We start from the raw sequence: 19,833 nt of genomic DNA on the forward strand, positions 1-19,833 counted from the left end.
GTAATTTTCTAGCAAATAAATGATGATTTTTACATGTAAGAGAGAAATGTCAGAATTGTCCTGGGTGCTCCAGAACGCCTGATGGCGCTCCCTGCATGTTGGGCCTCTGTATGTGGCCGCACTGTGTAAAAGTCTCACACATGTGGTATCGCCGTGCTCGGGAGTAATAGCAGAATGTGTTTTGGGGTGTAATTTGTGGTATGCATATGCTGTGTGTGAGAAATAAACTGATAATATGACAATTTTGTGAAAAAAAAAAAGTAAAAAAAAATCTTGATTTTGCAAATTGTGGGAAAAAATGACAATTTCAAAAAACTCATCATGCCTCTTACTAAATACCTTGGAATGTCTTCTTTCCAAAAAGGGATCATTTGGGGGTATTTGTACTTTTCTGGCATGTTAGGGTCTCAAGAATTGAAATAGGCCGTCAGTACTTCAGGTGTGATCAATTTTCAGATATTGGCACCATAGCTTGTGGACTCTATAACTTTCACAAAGACCAAATAATATCCACCAATTTGTACTTATTTTTACCAAAGATATGTAGTAGTATAAATTTTGGCCAAAATTTATGAAGAAAAAATTACTAATCTGCTAAATTTTATAACAGAAACAAAGAAAAATAATTTTTTTACAGAATTTTCGGTATTTTTTTCTTTTATAGCACAAAAAATAAAAAACTGAGCGGTGATTAAATACCACCAAAAGAAAGCTCTATTTGTGTGAAAAAAAGGACAGAAATTTCATATAGGTCCAGTGTTGCATGACTGAGTAATTGTCATTCAAAATGTGAGAGCTCCGAATGCTGAAAATTGGTCTGGTTATTAAGGGTGTTTAAGTGCCCAGTGGTCAAGTGGTTAAGGGCGTACCAAAAAAGGCAGCTGCCCAATACCTAATAGGATTTACAATCGATCTCCACCATTGGGCACATTCCTACTTGAAGCAATCCTTCCGTTCCCCCAAATAAACAACTATCCAGGACCAGCAACAGATTTACTCAGTCCAGCGCGGTCCCCAACACATACATTGTAACATGTGCGGAATGCTGATTGTAAAATGTAGCTCCCCTTTTTTTAAAATGTTTTTAAAAGGAACTGTACTAAGTCTAAGGGTCAGCAGCTTTTGCCATAATGTGCAATACAACAAATATCACATAGATTATAGCAGAATCTTCCATCCTCCAATACAGACAGCTCCATGATCCCTACCGCTACTCTCTTATCTTCTCTCTGCTATCTTCTTGCAGCTTAGTGTTTTCCCTATAGCCATTGAGCAGCCTTTGATAGTTACATCATCTGACTCCATTTTCTGAATCCTACAGACTCTGGGAATGGGCTAAGAATGTAAATTGCATTCTGTGTGCATGGCAGAAAAAATGCTATGGGGGAAGGTAGGAGTTTATGGTAGAAGAGACATTCAAAGCTTTTCTTCGTCTTCGTCTTCGTCTTCTTCTTCGTCCCATTTTAGGACCCTCGTGTGAATACTGAACAAGCTACCTGCAATGGTTAATCATAACTTACTGGTTATATAAATACTTTTATTTGCTTTCTTTCTGCAGCAGTTGAATCCTTGCTCCAAAGCTTATTGGAGCAAGATTCATAGTGCTCGGGGTTCTTCCGCAGTGCATAGGGTAGCATTACTCTGCTATGCACGCTAAAAGTTATTTATGTCCTCCTGTTCATAGCTGTACTTCCGCCCTTCTCTGTGTGCAGTTTAAATGCTGGATGAGGCTTTTACTGGCTGGCACAGCAGCAAGTTTATTTAGTGCTTTGCTCTATACACTGCCTTCAACTATTAAAAATATGCAGTACTTGGAGGAGTTTTGCCGTTTCCTTCTTCTTATTGTTATTAAGTGTATTGTTGATAGGTGGCATGAATGAATATGCAGCAGCTAATGCTTATTATTCTTACTGAAATGAGCTGATAATATCCTCAGTGGATGCCTGCCAGCTTGAGAATTGTATGCGCAGGCTATTTATCCAATTCTATAATTCCATCTCAAATCCTTTACAGAGAATTTTCTTTTGTTGTTTTGGCAGAGCCTTGAAATCCAGCCAGCACTCCCTTTGCTCGATTATGATTGTGGACACTCCCGGCTTTCAGAATCCAGAGCTGGTGAAACAAGGGCGAGCTGCTACCTTTGAGGAACTTTGCCATAACTATGCACAGGAGAGACTGCAGGCCCTTTTCCACGAGAAAACCTTTGCACAGGAGTTAGAGCGTTACAAGGAGGTATTATAAATGGATATTTGGATGTTCGAGTTTCCTGGAGGACAAAACGGAATGTTCTGGTAGCATTTGTGAAGTATTCATAAAATGCCATTTTTTACCATAACAGTACTACAATTGACATATGAATTGCAGAACTTCAGTCAAAAGTTTTTTTCTATGTTTGATGTAGAGGAAGAGAGGAATACAATCTCTTGGGTTTTTTGTTTTTCTGTGTGTGCCCTGTTGGCAAGTTTTCCCACCACTTCCTGTCCTGGTGACACAACAGAAAGTAAGGAAATCTTAGTGGGGACACAGGCGGCAGCAAAAAACCTTAGATGTTTTATTTCTTTCCCTCTCTAATAATAAAAGTATTTTTGTTGTTATCTGTGTCCCTGTTGGAGAGATCCCCCTCAATCCCTGTCTCTGATGCAACTGAATGGGAGGTTTACCCAAAATGGAACAACATTAAAAACTGTAGCGATTATAATTTTCCCCCCATCATATCCAACACTAAAAAAAGTTTTGCATGGAGTTCTGCTTTAAAAATGTTTTAATTTAGTCATCTTTATTCATAATTTCAAATAAAATAATATACTATTGGTTCTGTTTTATAAAGCAGTATATGTGATTGTCATTAAACATTCTCTGGTTGAGCATCAATCACTGTAATTTAAAACGCATCGATCTGGAAGATTCACCTGCAGAGGATGTTTGGTGAATGTCACACTCACTGCTTTATAAATACACCCCATTATGTGTTTTACTGTACAGCTGGATGGCCTCAAAAGGATTGTCATTGTCTCTTCCATGTTTTACCTGTTGCTTTACCTTTTAAAAAAGGAGTACCCTATCACAGTCATCATCACCACAGTTAGACATTAGACATTTTAAGTACTATATCCCGCATAAAAATAGAATTTCTTCTGTAAATGGTCATGTCACTGAATATTCTGGTGCCATTTATTACACATCTTTCTAACTATTAGACAGAATATCAGGGAGATACCCTACCAAGTAGCCCATAAAGGTGTGAAATAGAACATGGATCTGCAACATAGAAAATTAAATCCCTATGTCACCCTTCAAATTAATTACCATACTGAAAGGAAAAGCTTTATGTAAAATAAGGTTCCAGTCAAAATCTGTTTTGATGCTCTAAATTTTTCCTTATTTTATAGTGTTCGCCATTTTTCTTTTCCTATAACAAACTTAGGTAATGGTTTATTTACTAATTTCAACAGCTATTTAACTGGCTTTCAGAATGTATGACCTGAATTTTTTTAGTTTATATTTTTTGTATGGCGTTTCACCATTTATATGATTAGTCCGCAGTTTTTCATTTACAAAATATCAATTGTTCTAGAGATCAAAGCACCTTGGAATACTAGTGTACCTCCTGAATGTGGCACAGTTGTAGTTGATGTTCAAATACCCTTGTTACCAACTTCATCTGTTCAACCCGTCCCTTTTCAATCCTTTAGTTTCTTTCTTGCCATCTCCTTGTAATTACTTCTCATTAGTTTTTAAGTTAATGATGACCTAATTATGTAGATCTTATTTCATATTCTGTCTGATAGATGTACTGCTATAGCGGAACCTTAAATTAAACATAATTGGTTGGATGATCTGGTGTAAGGGGTTCCTGAGGCAGCCTGTTTGAACTTAAACCCTGAGTCCTGAAATAATCATTAACATGTTGTATTTGACTGCCCAATTAGATACTCACTGCTTCAAAATTCACTTTATAATCACTGTTTTGTTCAAATACTGTATCCCACCCTAAAGTTCAGCTCATTTTTTTATTTGTTTGGATCCTTTAATCTATCCTTGGCATTATTTTTTATTCTTATGTATTTGAAGCCACACTTATTTTGTATTTTGTGTCCCATTTTTTGGAAGATTTCCCTTTCCTTCCTGCTGTAGAGACACAACGGGAAGCATGTGGAAGTCCCTCCAAAGTCACGTGAACTAGTGTCCCTATGGAATATTTTCCCTTATCTCCAGTTGTAGTGACAACTGTCCTCAAGACAGAGTTCATCTCATCATGTGGGATACAGACAGCAAAAAAAAAAAAAATGACAAAGGTTATAACCTTTTCACACAATACATATAAGTACATAGACATGGGATAAACAGTATAGAATGAATATGAAAAACAGGCAGGTTGGCATGGAACCCCATGCACCATTATATAAATGTATAGACTAACGGACTGATCTCTAATGATGTCATAACTTAAATCTTAGTCTCATGAATACTAATCACTCATCTGTCCCTTCTAGGAAAATATAGAGCTTGCTTTAGATGAAATAGAGTCCAGTACATCTGGCTCAGTAGCTGCTGTAGACCAAGCTTCACATCAATCACTGGTAAGCAAGGCAGGGGGTACCATGAGGACCAATGCTGCCATGACTGTTAAATAGATACTGTCATGGCAATTTACATTTTGTATGTATAACATTTTTGTGTTGTTCAAGTAATTGTGCCCAATGAAATGTGTTTTATTTTTTTTTTATTTTTTTTTAATTAAATGTGTAATATTTTGAATACCTGTACAGTACACAGCGTTAGGCTGGTGAATTATGTTCTTATTATGTTCTTATATATACTCTATTGCATAATTAAAGGATGAATCCAAGGGATTTCAGCTATGTGTAAGTGTGGGTGGCAAGAAGAGTAATTTTTTTTGTGCTGCAGTTTTTAGTACTCTGAAAACAGAAATTAAGGGTGAGTCCCTCTCATCAAGGCCACAGCAGGTGGGAGACTTAGAATTTGTAAGTAATCAATAGTTTTTGATTAAATCTGTCTTTTTAATTCATTTTGAGTCAGCTCACCTTGTAAAGCCTATGCCCTCTTGGCATTTGAGCAGCTATTCCTGTGTAGTATGTTTTACAATTTTTTTTTTTACTTCCCAGGAAAGTCTAGTATCATTATGAGATTTTATCCCTGGTTCGAAAGCTCTACTGTACCCACTCATGACTGTCTTGTAGTGATCACATGGAAGATATCACATGCACCAATTCCTCTGTTGCTTTCTTCCAGATTTGTACGTCAGCATTCCACAGCATGGGATTGGTATTCTAAAATTGCAGAGTACAAAATTCAGTGCAGCTCCATATAGAAACCATCAATCGGCTTCCAAGTTTTTATTGTTAAAGCTCAATTGTACAAGCTGAAGTTAGAAGCTGCATGCATGGCTGTACTAGATTTTGCACACTCCAGTTTAAGTAAATCACCCCCTATTTGTCACTAGGGTCTGCTGTACTTTTGTCATTCACTTGATTCCAGAGGTTTTGAAACCAATCACTCATGAGAGATAATCACAGGTAAAAATCTTTGTAACGTATATGTGCAAGTATTCCTGACAAGTTCCAATTTACAGACCTGTTAAAGGATAAGTTCACCTTTTGAGAACATGTTACATGTTCCACCCGATTTTAGGGTAGAACATGTAATATGTTCCCAGTGCTGAAGCTGCAGCCCACTGCCCCACCCACCCACCCCCGCCCCCTGTGGCAGCAGTACGGGAGAAGTTCCCTTTTTAAAAGCACCATGGCTATGTGGGGCTCCACTCACACGGCCGCGTCATTCACACACAGAGTTCTGTGTCAATTAGCTACAAGTCCCGACATCCTTAGCGGCTGTCGGCTTGTAGTTCTCAATGAACTACCATGGCGCTGTGGAGCGCTGTTGTAGTTCATAGAGTCTTCCTGTCAGTGAGGATCAACTTATCCGTATGGGATCTACGGGTAAACAGATACCATTGACTGTGCAGGAGACCTGCATGGCATCAGCGATCTCCTGAACGCTGGTGCAATGCTTTACAGGGTTCTAATACAAAAATAATAAATGCACATTTTTTACTTGCAAAAAGATGTGCATTTATTATTTTTTGTACAAAGGTGAACCTTTCCTTTAACTATCAACAAAGTAGATACATGTTTTCCTGCTGCAAGAGACTAAAACTGGCCATCCATGCACGAATAAAATTTGTTATTCAGTCTGTGGGTAGCGCTAACAAAAAATCCAATGGATTCCTCCATGTTAAACAGCGTGGATGGAGGATTCTCCCTAAGTAAACTTTGTATTCTGACATCTAGAGCCACTGGCAATCAAAATACCAAAAGAGTGACTGCATCTGGTTGATTGGAGTCAGTGCTTGAATGACAATTTTCTGCTCAGCTCAGGGTGATGACAGGGCCACCTTAGGTACAACGTTCATGCCTAATGCATAAGGACAGCTTGAGATTTGAGCTGCAGTGATATTATCTATATATCTACAATATACTGTATGTGTGTGTGTGTATGTATATATGTGTATATGTATATATGTGTGTGTATATATATTTATATATATATATATATATATATATATAATATTTTGGATATTTTTTTTCTTCAAGTTTTATTAAATGTAAAAACAAATACAAAGGAGACCGCCAGTGGCGGATACAGAGGGAAACAAAAGACTAACGTAGGTTAGAGTATTAGGGTTGCAAAACCATTAATATACTAGGTGTGTATGTATGCAAGTATGTATATATATTATAATTTTACAGGCTATAAAACAAAATGCAGATTTTTATGTACTCTAAAAACCTGTTATGCTCTTCTCAAATCTGAGTGTGCATAGTTTATTTTGTGCTTTAAAGTTGAATAAAACTCTTTGTAATATGCTGGAAATACATAGAATATGAACAAATGTGCACAAGAGTTAACATAATATTTTGCAATGCTTCTGCCTGTAGTATGGTTAATGCTCAGTTAGCAATAAACAGAAACCATAAGTCACAGGTTGCTTATCACTGGTAATAGACTATCAAGGTCTCCTAGAGGAACAGAAGGTATTACTGAGGCTTAGGCGAGGTTAGAGGAATAAAGATGAAAGTGTACTCATTCCCATTTTCATGACTCATAAATGTCATAGTTTCAGTGGCCCTGTGTTCTCAGGGGAATGTCTTCAGGAAATTGCTTCAACATTTCTGTTTTCTATTCATGCATTAAGCCTAATGCACCAAAACACACATAAAAAGAATTTAGATTTTTTTAGATTTTCTAGCTAGGGACTGTTAACATAATATAGAGTACTGTACCTAAAATCCACAAAATGTAATGTTCACTCTTTCCCACAGTTCACTTACCTTGCCTCTCTCCTTAGATTGTTAAAGCAGACCTTTACCTATTGAAAGAGCGTTTACTCTCCTAGAACATCACCTCTTTCACTAAGATAACTGAAGGAGGTTTCCTCATGTTGGAAAGGTTTATTTTCTTTTTTTTGTGCTGTAGCACAGCACTTCCTTCTTTCCCGCCTAGGTGAGAATGATGTAGGGTCCACGTCACACATCCCAGGAGGTGATTTTATACTGAGGGGGATTCCACTCATCCTCTCTGCCAGGTATTTGTGAGCTGGCAGAACACTGCAGCATGCCTGTGCTTGTGTTTGGTATTCCTGGGCAATTGCACACACAATGCAGGATTTTCCAAGGTCCCAGATACCAGAAACCAGTGATGTGTATGCACAGATCTCTGCCGGGTTCTAAATGGCAAAAAGCTACAGTGCATCTACACACGCACAATATATTTCATGATGGCCGTAAGGGAGAGGTGCAGTATGTGGGGAATTTTTGGGGGTAGGGGTAACGTTCCTCATTAACAGAACACATTAACTGTAGCTGTAGGTTAAAGGGTTTTGTGCATATTTTTTTGTGATATTGATCTATCTATATGTCTATCCAACTATCTAGCTATCTATCCATGTCTAAGGTCAGCCACAGATGGTTAAAATTTCAGCTGGTTTAAAAGTAACCGGCCGTGATTCGACCATATAGCGGCAGGCTGAATGTAACCACATTGATCTATCAACTTGGGTACAACCAACCTGTTGTATTTTACATGCGACTATTGCTAGCAGCTGTGGCAGCCATCTTCTCCCAGCAGGGACAGTTTCCCCTCCCACCCCATCGGCAGAACACAATGGATCCGCAGGAGAGATTACCCCACCAACACTGACTGTGTTGATGTATCAAGCAATTTTCTTTCCTGCAACCCGTAGTTGCAGGAAAGAAAATTGTTCTGTCTATGGCCAGCCTTAGGCTAACACACAGCCTTTTATTTGATGCCATGGCAGTTGAGTTAAAGTCTGTATGTAAGTAGGTGTGTGTATATGTGTGTGTGTGTGTGTATGTATGTATGTATATATATATATATATATATATATATATATATATATATATATATATATATATATATAGCATAAATAGGACAAAAGAATGTATAGATCAATAGAGAGGCAGCTAGATAGCTCAGTATAGCTAAAACAGAACCATTTCCTTCTTAGACTATGGGTAGGTGTAGCAGGCTATTTATAAGCAATAATAGTGGATAAATGCCAACATGCTAGTTAAAGCAAGGTACATATATGCAAAGATATCTATCTATAGATCTATCTAAATCTATAGATAGATATCTCTGTATATATGTACCTTTCTTTCAGTAGCATGTTGGCATTTATCCACTATTATTGCTTATAAGTAGTCTAAGAAGGAAATGGTTCTGTTTTATGTATGCTGAGCTATCTAGCTGCCTCTCTATCAGTCTATACATTCTTTTGTCCTATTTACGCTTTTATTGTTTTTAATATTGAGAGGTTCTCTTATTCTGCTTGATGCAATTACATCCAGCTCTCAACTTTATTAGGCATAAAATGGCAACGAGTGGATCTTTCTGACTCGCAGATGCTCTTGAAAATGTGTTTTTTTTTCCCCTTCTCTCCTTGCTGCTTTGCTTAACTCAAGATCCACATTAATAGGAAAAGTAACAGAAATACTTGCAAAGTTTAATAGAATGTGACAGCAGCCGCATGACTCATAAAAAACGTTGACAATAAATGTCTGTGGCTGAGGCTTTAAGAAGCCGCATTTCAAAGCAGTTCATAAATACCCATATGCTCAGAACTGGCAGGTTATGCAGCCACGGCAGAGGTAGGGAGCAGTAAAGCATTTTTCGCCCTGGAGAGTCTATTGTGGCTTCATAAATGATTCATGACCTCCTTATATTTAATTTATATGGTATTTATTCCATCAGGCCTCTAAATAAAGAGGTATTTTAACCCTTCTTAAAAGGCAGCAATGGCGGAGAAAGGAAAAGGAAGCTGTAAATGCACCTTCACAAGGACGCGGGAAGAAAGAGCGCCTCGTGAAGCGTTGTTCCTCTGGGGAGATTAGCAGGGTCAGGTAAACTTCTCTTTCATTCTCCGGCAGCCTGCAGATAAATCTTCTAATGAGAGGAGAGCGTCAGGAAAGATTCCAAATATGGCATTTGCCTTCAAGGGGAACACTTTATTTTTACATCCCTCAGCACAGCATCCTTGACCTGTTTGAACAGCATTGGAAGACACAGCGCCTTCCTCTAGTTTGTGTGCTCAGCCCGTATCTCTGTACATGCTCGGTCATTTAGAGATCAAAGAAGAGCTGTATCTGTTGTTGGTTTGCAAAAGTACAACTTTTGTTGGGGAAAATGTAAGTGGGGTTGAGGCTTGTCATTTTGTGTAAAATAAATAGGAAGAGGCACTAGTATAAGTGTATATAGGGAGACATTACCAGAAGCACGTATACTTGAGAAAATATGCTAGTTTTGAATGAAGCATTTGCTGTGCTTATGAGGCCTGCTGTCAATAAATGTAAAATCGCCATTTATGCGGACTGTTAAACAGGTTGTTGAAGTAGTTTTTTTCCATACAAAACATTTTTTCCAAACCAGGTCAGGTGTTCTGACTTTTCCTTCACTGGTTGGATGCTTATTTTGGTTATCTCAGTACAGGTTTCCTTAAGGGTTAGTTTACACTTGCTTCAAAACATGGCTTCGGACACGCTTTGTTAAAGCTATCTGAATGCCAGTCAAAGCTCCCATCGCCAAATAAATAAAAGCTTACAGTCCTACTTACACCTTGCTTTTGCTTGGTGCTTCGATGAGGCTTTGGTGGGGCTTCGATGGAGTTTCAAGGGGCTTCAAGAAGGGTTTGGTGGGGCTTCAAGCGAGCTTTGCCATAGACTTCTATGGAGGCTTTGAAGACGATTTGAAGCACCACTAAAGCTACATGGGGTATAATTTTTGAAAATGAGCTGAAACAAAGCAAAAACAAGGTGTAAACAGAACTGTAAGCTAAACATTTTATTTAGTGACAGGAGCTTTGACTAGCATTCAGAGAGCTTTAGCAAAGCCTGTTTTGAAGCAAGTGTAAACTAGCCATTAATGTGTATTAAAGCCCGAAGCAAGTGTAAATGAGCCCAAAGGGCTACTACTACTTCAGACTACTGGTTTCGATATTTTCTGAGTCACTGAGCCAGAATATGTAAACACATCAGTAAGTCAGAAGTCGTTTTTAATACAGATTTGTTCTAGGTGAACTTAATTGAAGCTAAGGGGTCAATGTTTTCTCTAAAGAATTGGACATTTATACACATTAAAGTGGTTGTAACCATCAGACATTAAATATGAACAAAGCATATCCCTCTATTGTGTGTACTTGTCTCAATTAAGAGCAACAAGTGCCATTTCTGTCTGTTGCTTTGTTCCTCTGCTATCAGCACGAATCAAATCTGACAAGTTTTCCTGAATTAAAGGGGTTGTAAAGGTAAACATTTTTTCACCTTAATGCATTCTATGTATTAAGGTGAAAAAACATCTGACAGTTCTGGCCCCCCCCAGCCCCCCTGTTTTACTTACTTGACCCCTTGAAAGTCCCGCGCTCGCCTCCGACATCCTCTGCGCCACTCAGCCTGGCCTTTGATTGGCTGGAGTGGATGGATTGAAAGCAGCGCAGCCATTGGCTCACGCTGCTGTCAATCACATCCATTGACGCGGCACGCCAGGTGGTGGGGCCGAGTGATACAGTGAGCGGCTATAGCCACCGGCTGTATGACGGGAGCGCGCCCGCAAGTGCTTTCACCATCCGAGGGAGCTTGCATGAACGTGAGAAGTACTTGTGGGGGGGAAGCCGAGACAGCTGCCGAGGGACCCCAGAAGATCAGGTTCGGGGCCACTCTGTGCAAAACAAGCTGCACAGTGGAGGTAAGTATAACATGTTTGTTATTTTAAAAAAATTGATTCTCTTTACAACACCTTTAAGAGAAAAATGGTGACCGGGAAGGGAGCTCCAGCTGATTATAAGCCTCAGCTCTGTTCCTGTGTGTGTAACTTCAGCTCTCCGCCCTTTTTTTCTTAACGCTCAGATAAGCGGTTTGAGGATTTGTTTAATCTCTGTGTATCACCTGAGGCCAGTCAGCTCACTGTGAATTTGTGAGGGTTTACAACCACTTTAATTAAACCCTCTGCTTTTTAAAGCACTTTTAGCAGTTGATTTAATCAATTACTCAGTGTGCATCTTCTTGATCTCTTAATCCTTGCCTATGTTCCCATTTATTGCCATGACCACTGCCCCAGGTTTCCTGTATCGGATGGCTCCATTCTCTTGCAGCATCCTGTGGAGCCACCCTTGCATGCAGGGATTAGAATGGTCTCTCCCTACACTGTGTGCATCAATAGAAACACGCAGCTCCATGATCTAGAATGGAAAGGAACTCCCCTGCTCCTCCCTCCTCCAAGCTAAATGCTGAGGGTTTCTTATTATTTTAACGTTTGTCTAAGCAGGTCATTTTGAACGTAATGCAAATCCTGCATACCCTCTGTATGCTGAGTGGGAATGGAGTACTATATAAAATGAGCCTTTACAAAGAGGCACCTTCTGCGGCTATACACAGAGGACTTAGATTCAAGGATCCATTTTTTTCGAATGGTCATCTTAATCGGTAAATGATGTTCATAGAATGGGTTAATTTGAGAACCAAAATGTTGGGCTGGATTTGTTGAAAGACCACATACGCAGTAACTTTGGACAATAGGGTTTTATTTCTGCTTTTGCTTGTTGCTTTATTTCTTCATATTTGTTTTCTTATGCAAGTTTCAAAGATAATATTCCCGCCTGGAAAAGACCGTGATTATCGCTGGCCGATGTTAAATATATGATCACAGGAGAATCTGGGAGGCGGATTGTACCTAAGTTGATTGATCAACTTGGTATATTCAGCCTGCCCTTTAAGGGTTGGAATCGGTACTGGCTGAGATTTGAATCATGAATGGCTGGCCTTACTTTCAGTGGGATACAGCCAAAATGTTATTCTTCCAACTGGGCCTTGGACATCTTTTGTATGCTAAAATTTACTACTGTACACAAGCATGCTGTCAACTGGGCAGATAATAAAATCTCCTTCCAGTGTTCTGTACCTGAACAAAATTGTTTTGCCAGATGCAGTAAGCTTTGGCATCCCTCCCTATTGTCACTTTGTTTTGAGCCCAACCTACCCTGAATCTGCTGTTTTACTGCTTTCTGTCCTGACTTTCTTCTTGGCCCTTAATTTTTTCTGCCTGCTGCCTGTCTTGACCCCTGGCCTGAATGTGTGTTTGTTTCTGGCTTGTGGATTTTTACCTTTCCTTGTCCTATATTTGCTCATCGGTTAGCTCTATCTTTGGAGGTTTAAAAATGAACAAAAGAGCGGCCAGCCTATTGCATCATTCCACAGAGCTGATGAAGAAGTTATACCCTTCAAAAAACATGTCAGCCATTCAGGATCCTGGTGAGTTCCCCCTGTAATGTGGAGCATACCAAGTCTGGAAGTACTGGGCTATGGATGAGTAGCTAAATAAGTGGTCTTAATTCACTTGTTTTTGAGTATATTCTATGCTGCTTTTTATTAAATAAATGCTGTGGGATAATGCACTAGGCTGGTGTGCCCTCTTTTGTTTGTTTTATTGTAGTGGCTACAGGACACCCCTAGTCCTAAAGGGCAGCAAGGTGTGGCATTTCTGTGAGGTGGTGTCCGCATTATTATCTATACCAGGCTATTACATTTACACGCCGGGAAATATTGTCTTTGTGTAGTTTTGGATTATGAAACTATGTTTCAAGGAGCAAGGGTGAAGACCAGGCATTCCTTGAATCCTACTTCATTGAGCTCATTCACACCTTTCTGTGCGCTTTTTAGTGTCCTTTTATGTGTGTTATCAGCAACAATGTGTTTTCATATTATGCCATTGTCATCAATAGACCCTATAGCATGAATATGCATCAATGACGTGTGCCAATTGGCCATTGTTTTAAATGGTGTTAGTTAATATCTGTATGATGCACATTGTCCATTTTAGATACATCAACGTGTGTTATAGAGGCTGTTGGTGACAGTAGCATTGTATGATATTGCAGATGTGTTGATAAGACATGTAAGAACACGTGAAATGAGCATGGAAAGGTGCTGCAAATCCAGCCTCTGTGTGAGCCCATGTTTATTATTGTTGACAGAGGATTCACTGCTTATGCATGAAAGCTGGGCATGCAGAATACTTGCAAATCAATAGGAAAAAACACCAAGCTGTTAAAGTATAAGTTTTGGGGAATAAAAAAAATAAAAAATACCAGTTTTTTTGGCAGCATCAAAAAAGAAGCAGCAATACTAAATCTAATAGTCCTCTTTCAAGCGAAACAGAAATCAAATACCATGAAGGTCAAAGGTCACACACCTTAGGGACTGGATTGGAGAAATAGTCTCATCTAAAAACTCATTGGAAATAGGTTTTGTTAGCATAATTACTGGTATTTTAGCATCTTTATTTTTCACCAAGGCTTCTGACATGTGCTCATATCCTCGGAGCTCTCAAACTATAGGGATTGGAGATGAAATTGTCACTTGCTTTCCAGTTCTACCCTCCACATGATGTAGATCTCACTAAATGCATCATTTCACTTGTCACTATTACAGCACTTTACAGGCCCTGTAAAAATAATAGGGTATCTGGATTTTAGCATTTACAGCTGTGAGTCTGTTAGAAATATGTGACATTAACAGACAGACAGACGTTTATATTAACCCTTTGTTAGGATTATAAAAATAATAGGATAATAAACATAATAGGATCATAAACTTGCTCAACTGTGATAGCAAATAGGGGTGTCCTTTATAACAGGATCTATGAATGGCTATTTGCAATATAAAGGTATATCATACGTTGTCATGATTTTCTACTTTATTTTTCTGTATTTTCCAATGTAATTGAAACCAGATGGAGTGTTATTGACTCCCATAAAATCCCAGATAAATTACTTGTACTTTATAACTGGCGATGGTTGAAAGCCTTGACATTTCTTATACTTTATTTTGAATGGTTAAGGTGTGTAATCTGTAATATGTCATGAAGCAAAAATGTTAAAAAAAAAAAAATAAGAAAAGAAAGCTGCAGCCCATAGTAATTCACTTTAATAAGCCTGAATAGTCTTCAAGGAAATGTGTATTGTACTTATTCAATAAAAAAAAAACAGCCCCACCTTCTGGGACACACACAGGTCTCAGAAGATGGTGGGACCAGTCAGAAAGTGCAGGTTTATCATAGTGAAGATGTCGGTGCACTCTGAGCCAATTGATGGGGGGGTTTGACATCATTGGATCGCTTGACAGGTAGGTAAGTGTCCTTATATTAGAAGTCAGCAGCTACAGTATTAGTAGCTGCTGACTTCATTTTTTTTGCCCAAAATGGAGCTCCTGCTTAGTCCTCTATGTTTTTTAACTTGGAATCTGTCTCTTTAGCTTGAGAGTCGGGTATCAGAGGACACCTGAAGTCTGACAGCTGCCGACATGCCAACTGCCTAATCTGTACTGAGACAACTAAAAAGAGTTGGCCAATGCTGACCTGAAAATATTAGTTGTGTGTCATTGCTTGAACTTCTTTTTAAAATGGCAGTTGCTGCACATCTTCACTATGATAAACCTGCACTTTCTGACTGGTCCCACCATCTTCTGAGACCTGTGTGTGTCCCAGAAGGTGGGGGTGTTGGACATACCCGAAAGTGGGAGCAGGTACCTGCAAAACCAGGTACCCACTCCTCCCCCCCCCCCCCGCCAAATGTAGCAGTGGAGGGTGCAAACAAGTGGAGCTTACCCTTTTGGGTGAAGCTCCGCTTTAACTAAGCTTCCCGTGCTGCTATACAGTGGGCATCGAAAGTTTGGGCACCCCAGGTAAAAATGTGTATTAATATGCATAACGAAGCCAAGGAAAGATGGAAAAATCTCCAAATGGCATCAAATTACAGATTAGACATTCTTATAATATGTCAAAAAAAGTTAGATTTTATTTCCATCATTTGCAACTTTTGCAGACGCCATTTTTTTTCTGTAATTTTGAAAGTGTAAATGATGGAAATAAATTCTAACTTTCTTTGACATATTATAAGAATGTCTAATCTGTAATTTGATGCCATTTGGAGATTTTTCCATCTTTCCTTGGCTTCGTTATGCACATTAATACACATTTTTACCTGGGGTGCCCAAACTTTCGATCCCCACTGTAATGGTGCAGGAAACTGTCTGAAGTGGAATGCGTCATATTAACAGAGCTGATAGACCAGTTTCAGGTCTGTTTGTGCCAGTTTGTATTTTTACAGTAAAACAGAAACTAGTGCAGGTTTGTACCTGATTAACAAAGGAAACAATGGCCAATTCCCAACCTTTTTATAAGGGATGTGAGCTGCTTGTAGACGGGCAATAGAGAACTGAATCTGCATTCTCCAATGATGCCCAATGATTACACTACACGAACAGACACTGCACATGGTTAACACCCCCCTCCGCTCTGAGCCGAGCAAGGGGTGGGAAAGGAAGAGAGAGCAGAGCATGTCACAGCCACAGAACATAGAACTGATTGCTCCTAATTAACAAAGAGGCTTGCACCCTATTATTATTTAAGAGCAGCACCTGCTTAATGCGTTACATTTAGAAGAGCTGTGCAAGCTCAGGTTGACAAGAAACCAAATTAGAATATTTTTTTCTTCCTCAAGGGGGTCTGGTCAGTGCTGACCTGATCAAGTCCCCAGGCAACTGTGCATCAGCAGATCACTTAAAATTTTCAGGAAACTCTGTAACTGTAACTGCTTATATTAAATTTGTTAGTGAATTTTAAAGAGGAACTGCAGTCTGCTCACATTATTTGTAATAAAACCATCTTTGCCATTCTAAAGCTTCCCTCCAACCACTTTGCATATTATTTTATATATACCATGATTCTGTACTTGCTAAATATGCTGCAAAAATCTCCCTCCACTAAGTCTGGCTGCAGCCATTTTAACTGTGGTCAGCTGAAGCTGCTACCTGTTCACTTCCTGGATTTACACAGACACACAGAGGAACATCTGCAGCTCTCATAGGCCCTCTTATGACTCATCCCCCCTCCCTTCCTAGCAAACTCTCATGAGTGAGAGAGAGCTGTGCATGATGTCATAAGGCTAGGCTAATGACCAGACAAGAAACGGGAAGTGGGCTTTATAAGGTATTTGATGGCAGAAATTTTATTTTTACTATCCGAAGTTAAAACGACAAGGGCAGAAGATTTAATAGATGGAAAGTTGAAAAAAATGTCTGCTTTAAATCCGCTAGTACATCGTGCACTCCCCTCCCCCCAGACTACCATTGCAGCTGTCCAAAGGTGGCCCTGTGCTCATTCAGCCATAGCGGAGACACTCTGTATTATAGAAGGTGTAATTACTGGCCAGATCAGCGGGGGATCTAATGATTAGTAATCTGCAGTATATTGCGTTTATGGTTTGGGGGTTAATACCGCTTTAATGTTACCTTTTAGGGCACTTTTACACTGAGCCACGTTGGTGGTAAAGGTGCCGCTAAAACACTAAAGCGCCTCTAAAATTACTTTGGTGGCACTGCCCATTGATTTCAATGGGCAGGGGCGCATTAGGAGCGGTGTATACACTGCTCCTAAAGTGCCTCAAAGAAGCTGCTTGCAGGACTTTTTTGAGCGTCCTGCCAGTGCACCCCTCCAGTGTGAAAGCACTTGGGCTTCCACACTGGAGTGACAGGAGAGGCGCAACATTTAGCGCTATAGTGCCTGTAAAGTGCCTCAGTGAGAAAGTGGCCTTAATACTTTGTAGGCAGAGCCATCTGGAATAGTTATTTGCAGTGCTGGGAGCGCCCAACCGTGTATCGCTCTCTATTTCAGTGTCAGAGTTGATGGGAAATTAAAATAGCTTTGGGATACTTTTTTTTATTACTGTAATGGCCCCTGTAGATGGCTCGAATTCCGATCAATTCTTGCTGAATAAGTCAAAGTTTGAGCTGTGGATGGCCCTGAAAGCACCCCCTGGCTCAACAAAAGTTGATTTAAAAATTGACAAGGCCGGGTGGCGCTGACAAATTAAATGCAGTCACTGTTTTTTCAGGGCTGTTGTATTCAGGCAGCCGTGGGTGTCGCAGCTGGGAATCATTGATATTTTCTCTTTTTTCGGCTGAATAAGAGGAAATTGAGCCATTTATGCCAGCCTTAAAGTGGAGCTCCAGGCTCCGCTCCTGCAGAAAAAATAAGTCAGCAGCTACAAATGCTGTAGCTGCTGACTTTTAATATTAGGACACTTACCTGTCCAGAAATCCAGTAGTGACCTCACCTAAGCTGATTATCAGGTGCTGCCACTGCTAACTCCACTAAGGGAAACCAGCAGTGAAGCCTTGCAGCTTCAGAGCCTGTTCCCTACTGCACATGTGCAAATTTTGCTGCTTCCTGTGAATGCTTTTGCAGTAGGGGAAGGAAGAGGGAGGAGGCTGAACTGTCAAAACCAGGTACCCCCCCCCCCCCCCAAAGGGTGGAGCTCCACTTTAAAAAAAATGAATTAAAAACAACATTAAAAACGTACTATGTCTTTACAGTGTTTGTTTTAGGAATAAGAATATATGTGACAATATAATAGTATGCACTACAAGTTATCAAAAGGGACAGCACATTAGGGGTTGTCTACTTTTATGCCACAGTGTCTTTAAACAAAAGAAAGGGGTGGGAGTAGGATGAGTGATTTCTCTTAATTGGCTATATGTAACATTCCTATTGAGTTATTGAGCTCTGTAAACAGAAGGCTTTTTGCCGCTGGTGGTAAAGATTTAAGGAAAATTTGATAGTGCCTAAAATTACTTGTGCTAAATGGATAGACTACTACATAATATTCATCTTTTGTACATGCTTTGGCTTTAGGGCCGGTTCACACTGCAGGCGATGCGAGGCGACACCGACTTGCCTCGCCGCGACCTCAGCGGCAACTTGCAGATGACTTCTGTATAGAAGTCAATGCAAGTCGCCCCGAGGTCGCCCGAAAGTAGTACAGGAACCTTTTTTCTGAGTCGGAGCGACTCGAGTCGCTCCTCTCAGAACGGTTCCATTGTACAGAACGGGGGCGACTTGTCAGATCGAGGCGAGCAAGTCGTGTCGCCTCGCATCACCCGCAGTGTGAACCGGCTCTTAGTCTGTTTTGCAACCTAATGATGTTGCTTTACTTGTGAAAACTTAATAAAATAAAAGAAATTCACCCTTTTTATATACTGCCTTTACAAATGCATTATCGTTATGACTGTAATTTACCTTATAGTCACCCTTGCTGAATTTTCTGGCGGGGGGGGGGGGGGGGAGGTTACTTTATTTCTGGGGTCTGGTTTACCAAACAGTATTGTTTTGACTCCCATACATTAGGTATTGGCTTTTTTTTTTATTTATTTTTTTAGCCTTTTTAAAGTAAGTGCCCGTTCACACAGGGGCGACGCGACTTGCAGCGCGACTCACAGACGCGACCTGCACACGACCTCAGCGGCGACTTGCAAAATGACTTCTGTATAGAAGTCAATGCAAGTCGCCTGAAGTCGCCCCGAAAATACTACAGGAACCTTTTTCTAAGTCGGAGCGACTTGAGTCGCTCCTATTAGAACGGTTCCATAGTACAGAACGGAGCGCGACTTGTCAGGCGGCTAAGTCGCCTGACAAGTCGCGGTAGTGTGAACGGGCACTAAGGGATAAAACTACCCATGCTGTTCTTTCTGCTCTAATAAAACATTTGTTTTCATGTGTTCTTGTGTGCAGTGTGATGCAATGTCTGAATTATCTTTATGTGCATGGATGTAACGGCAGGCTGTGGATGACTGAACAGGTGTCTAACTGCTTAAGCTGCAGCAGGCGAGGAGATGTGTCTATAAACACACATCTCCTTTACTTGTAGGCAAAGTTAGAACAATAATAAAGATAATGAGGGTTCATGTAGTTCACCCAGAAATTATGTTTATGTTCTAGTGGGCTACGGCATCTCTTGCTTCCTATATCTCTTATCCCATTAACCTTTTGGGTGTTTTAGCCCATCCAGTTACATTCTCCAAAATGTATATTAATACATTTAAGACCTATGCAGAGAGAGCTCAACCCCGCTGTAATGGCTACAGTAGGTGAGCTGATCAGGGAAAACCAGAGCAAAGCTTTCACCCCAGGTGTCCCCATGAGAGGCTTAGCATGAATCAAAAAATAGGATGTGGGTGCTGTAGTCATTTTATCGCACAGATGCACATGTAAAAGAGAATACTGTAAATAATCTCATCAATGTATGTGTGTAATGTATGTAATTATGTTTCTGGGGAGAAGCCTTATTTACTAATTACATATGTACTGTTTTCTTCCTTCTATAAAGTACTATACACTATTGTACCTTGCCAATTCTCTTTTTTTTTTTTTTTTTTTTTTTTTACTGATCAGCAGCCTATAAAATAT

General features: G+C 39.9%; 1 protein-coding gene across 17 annotated transcripts in view; it reads left to right on the forward strand.

The window, feature by feature from the left end:
• Positions 1 to 19,833, forward strand: part of MYO18A (myosin XVIIIA) — a 449,667-nt gene that overhangs the window by 230,163 nt on the left and 199,671 nt on the right. For all 17 annotated transcript variants that reach the window (XM_077480380.1, XM_077480382.1, XM_077480383.1 and 14 more), the window contains 2 exons: positions 2,040 to 2,232; positions 4,494 to 4,580. In XM_077480380.1, coding sequence (XP_077336506.1) covers positions 2,040 to 2,232; positions 4,494 to 4,580 — 280 coding nt within the window. The remainder of the gene's footprint in view (positions 1 to 2,039; positions 2,233 to 4,493; positions 4,581 to 19,833) is intronic.

This window comes from Lithobates pipiens, unplaced genomic scaffold, assembly GCF_037356315.1.
Source record: "Lithobates pipiens isolate NorthernLeopardFrog02 unplaced genomic scaffold, aLitPip1_a1.2 Scaffold_16, whole genome shotgun sequence".
NCBI classification, from domain to species: Eukaryota; Metazoa; Chordata; class Amphibia; order Anura; family Ranidae; genus Lithobates; species Lithobates pipiens.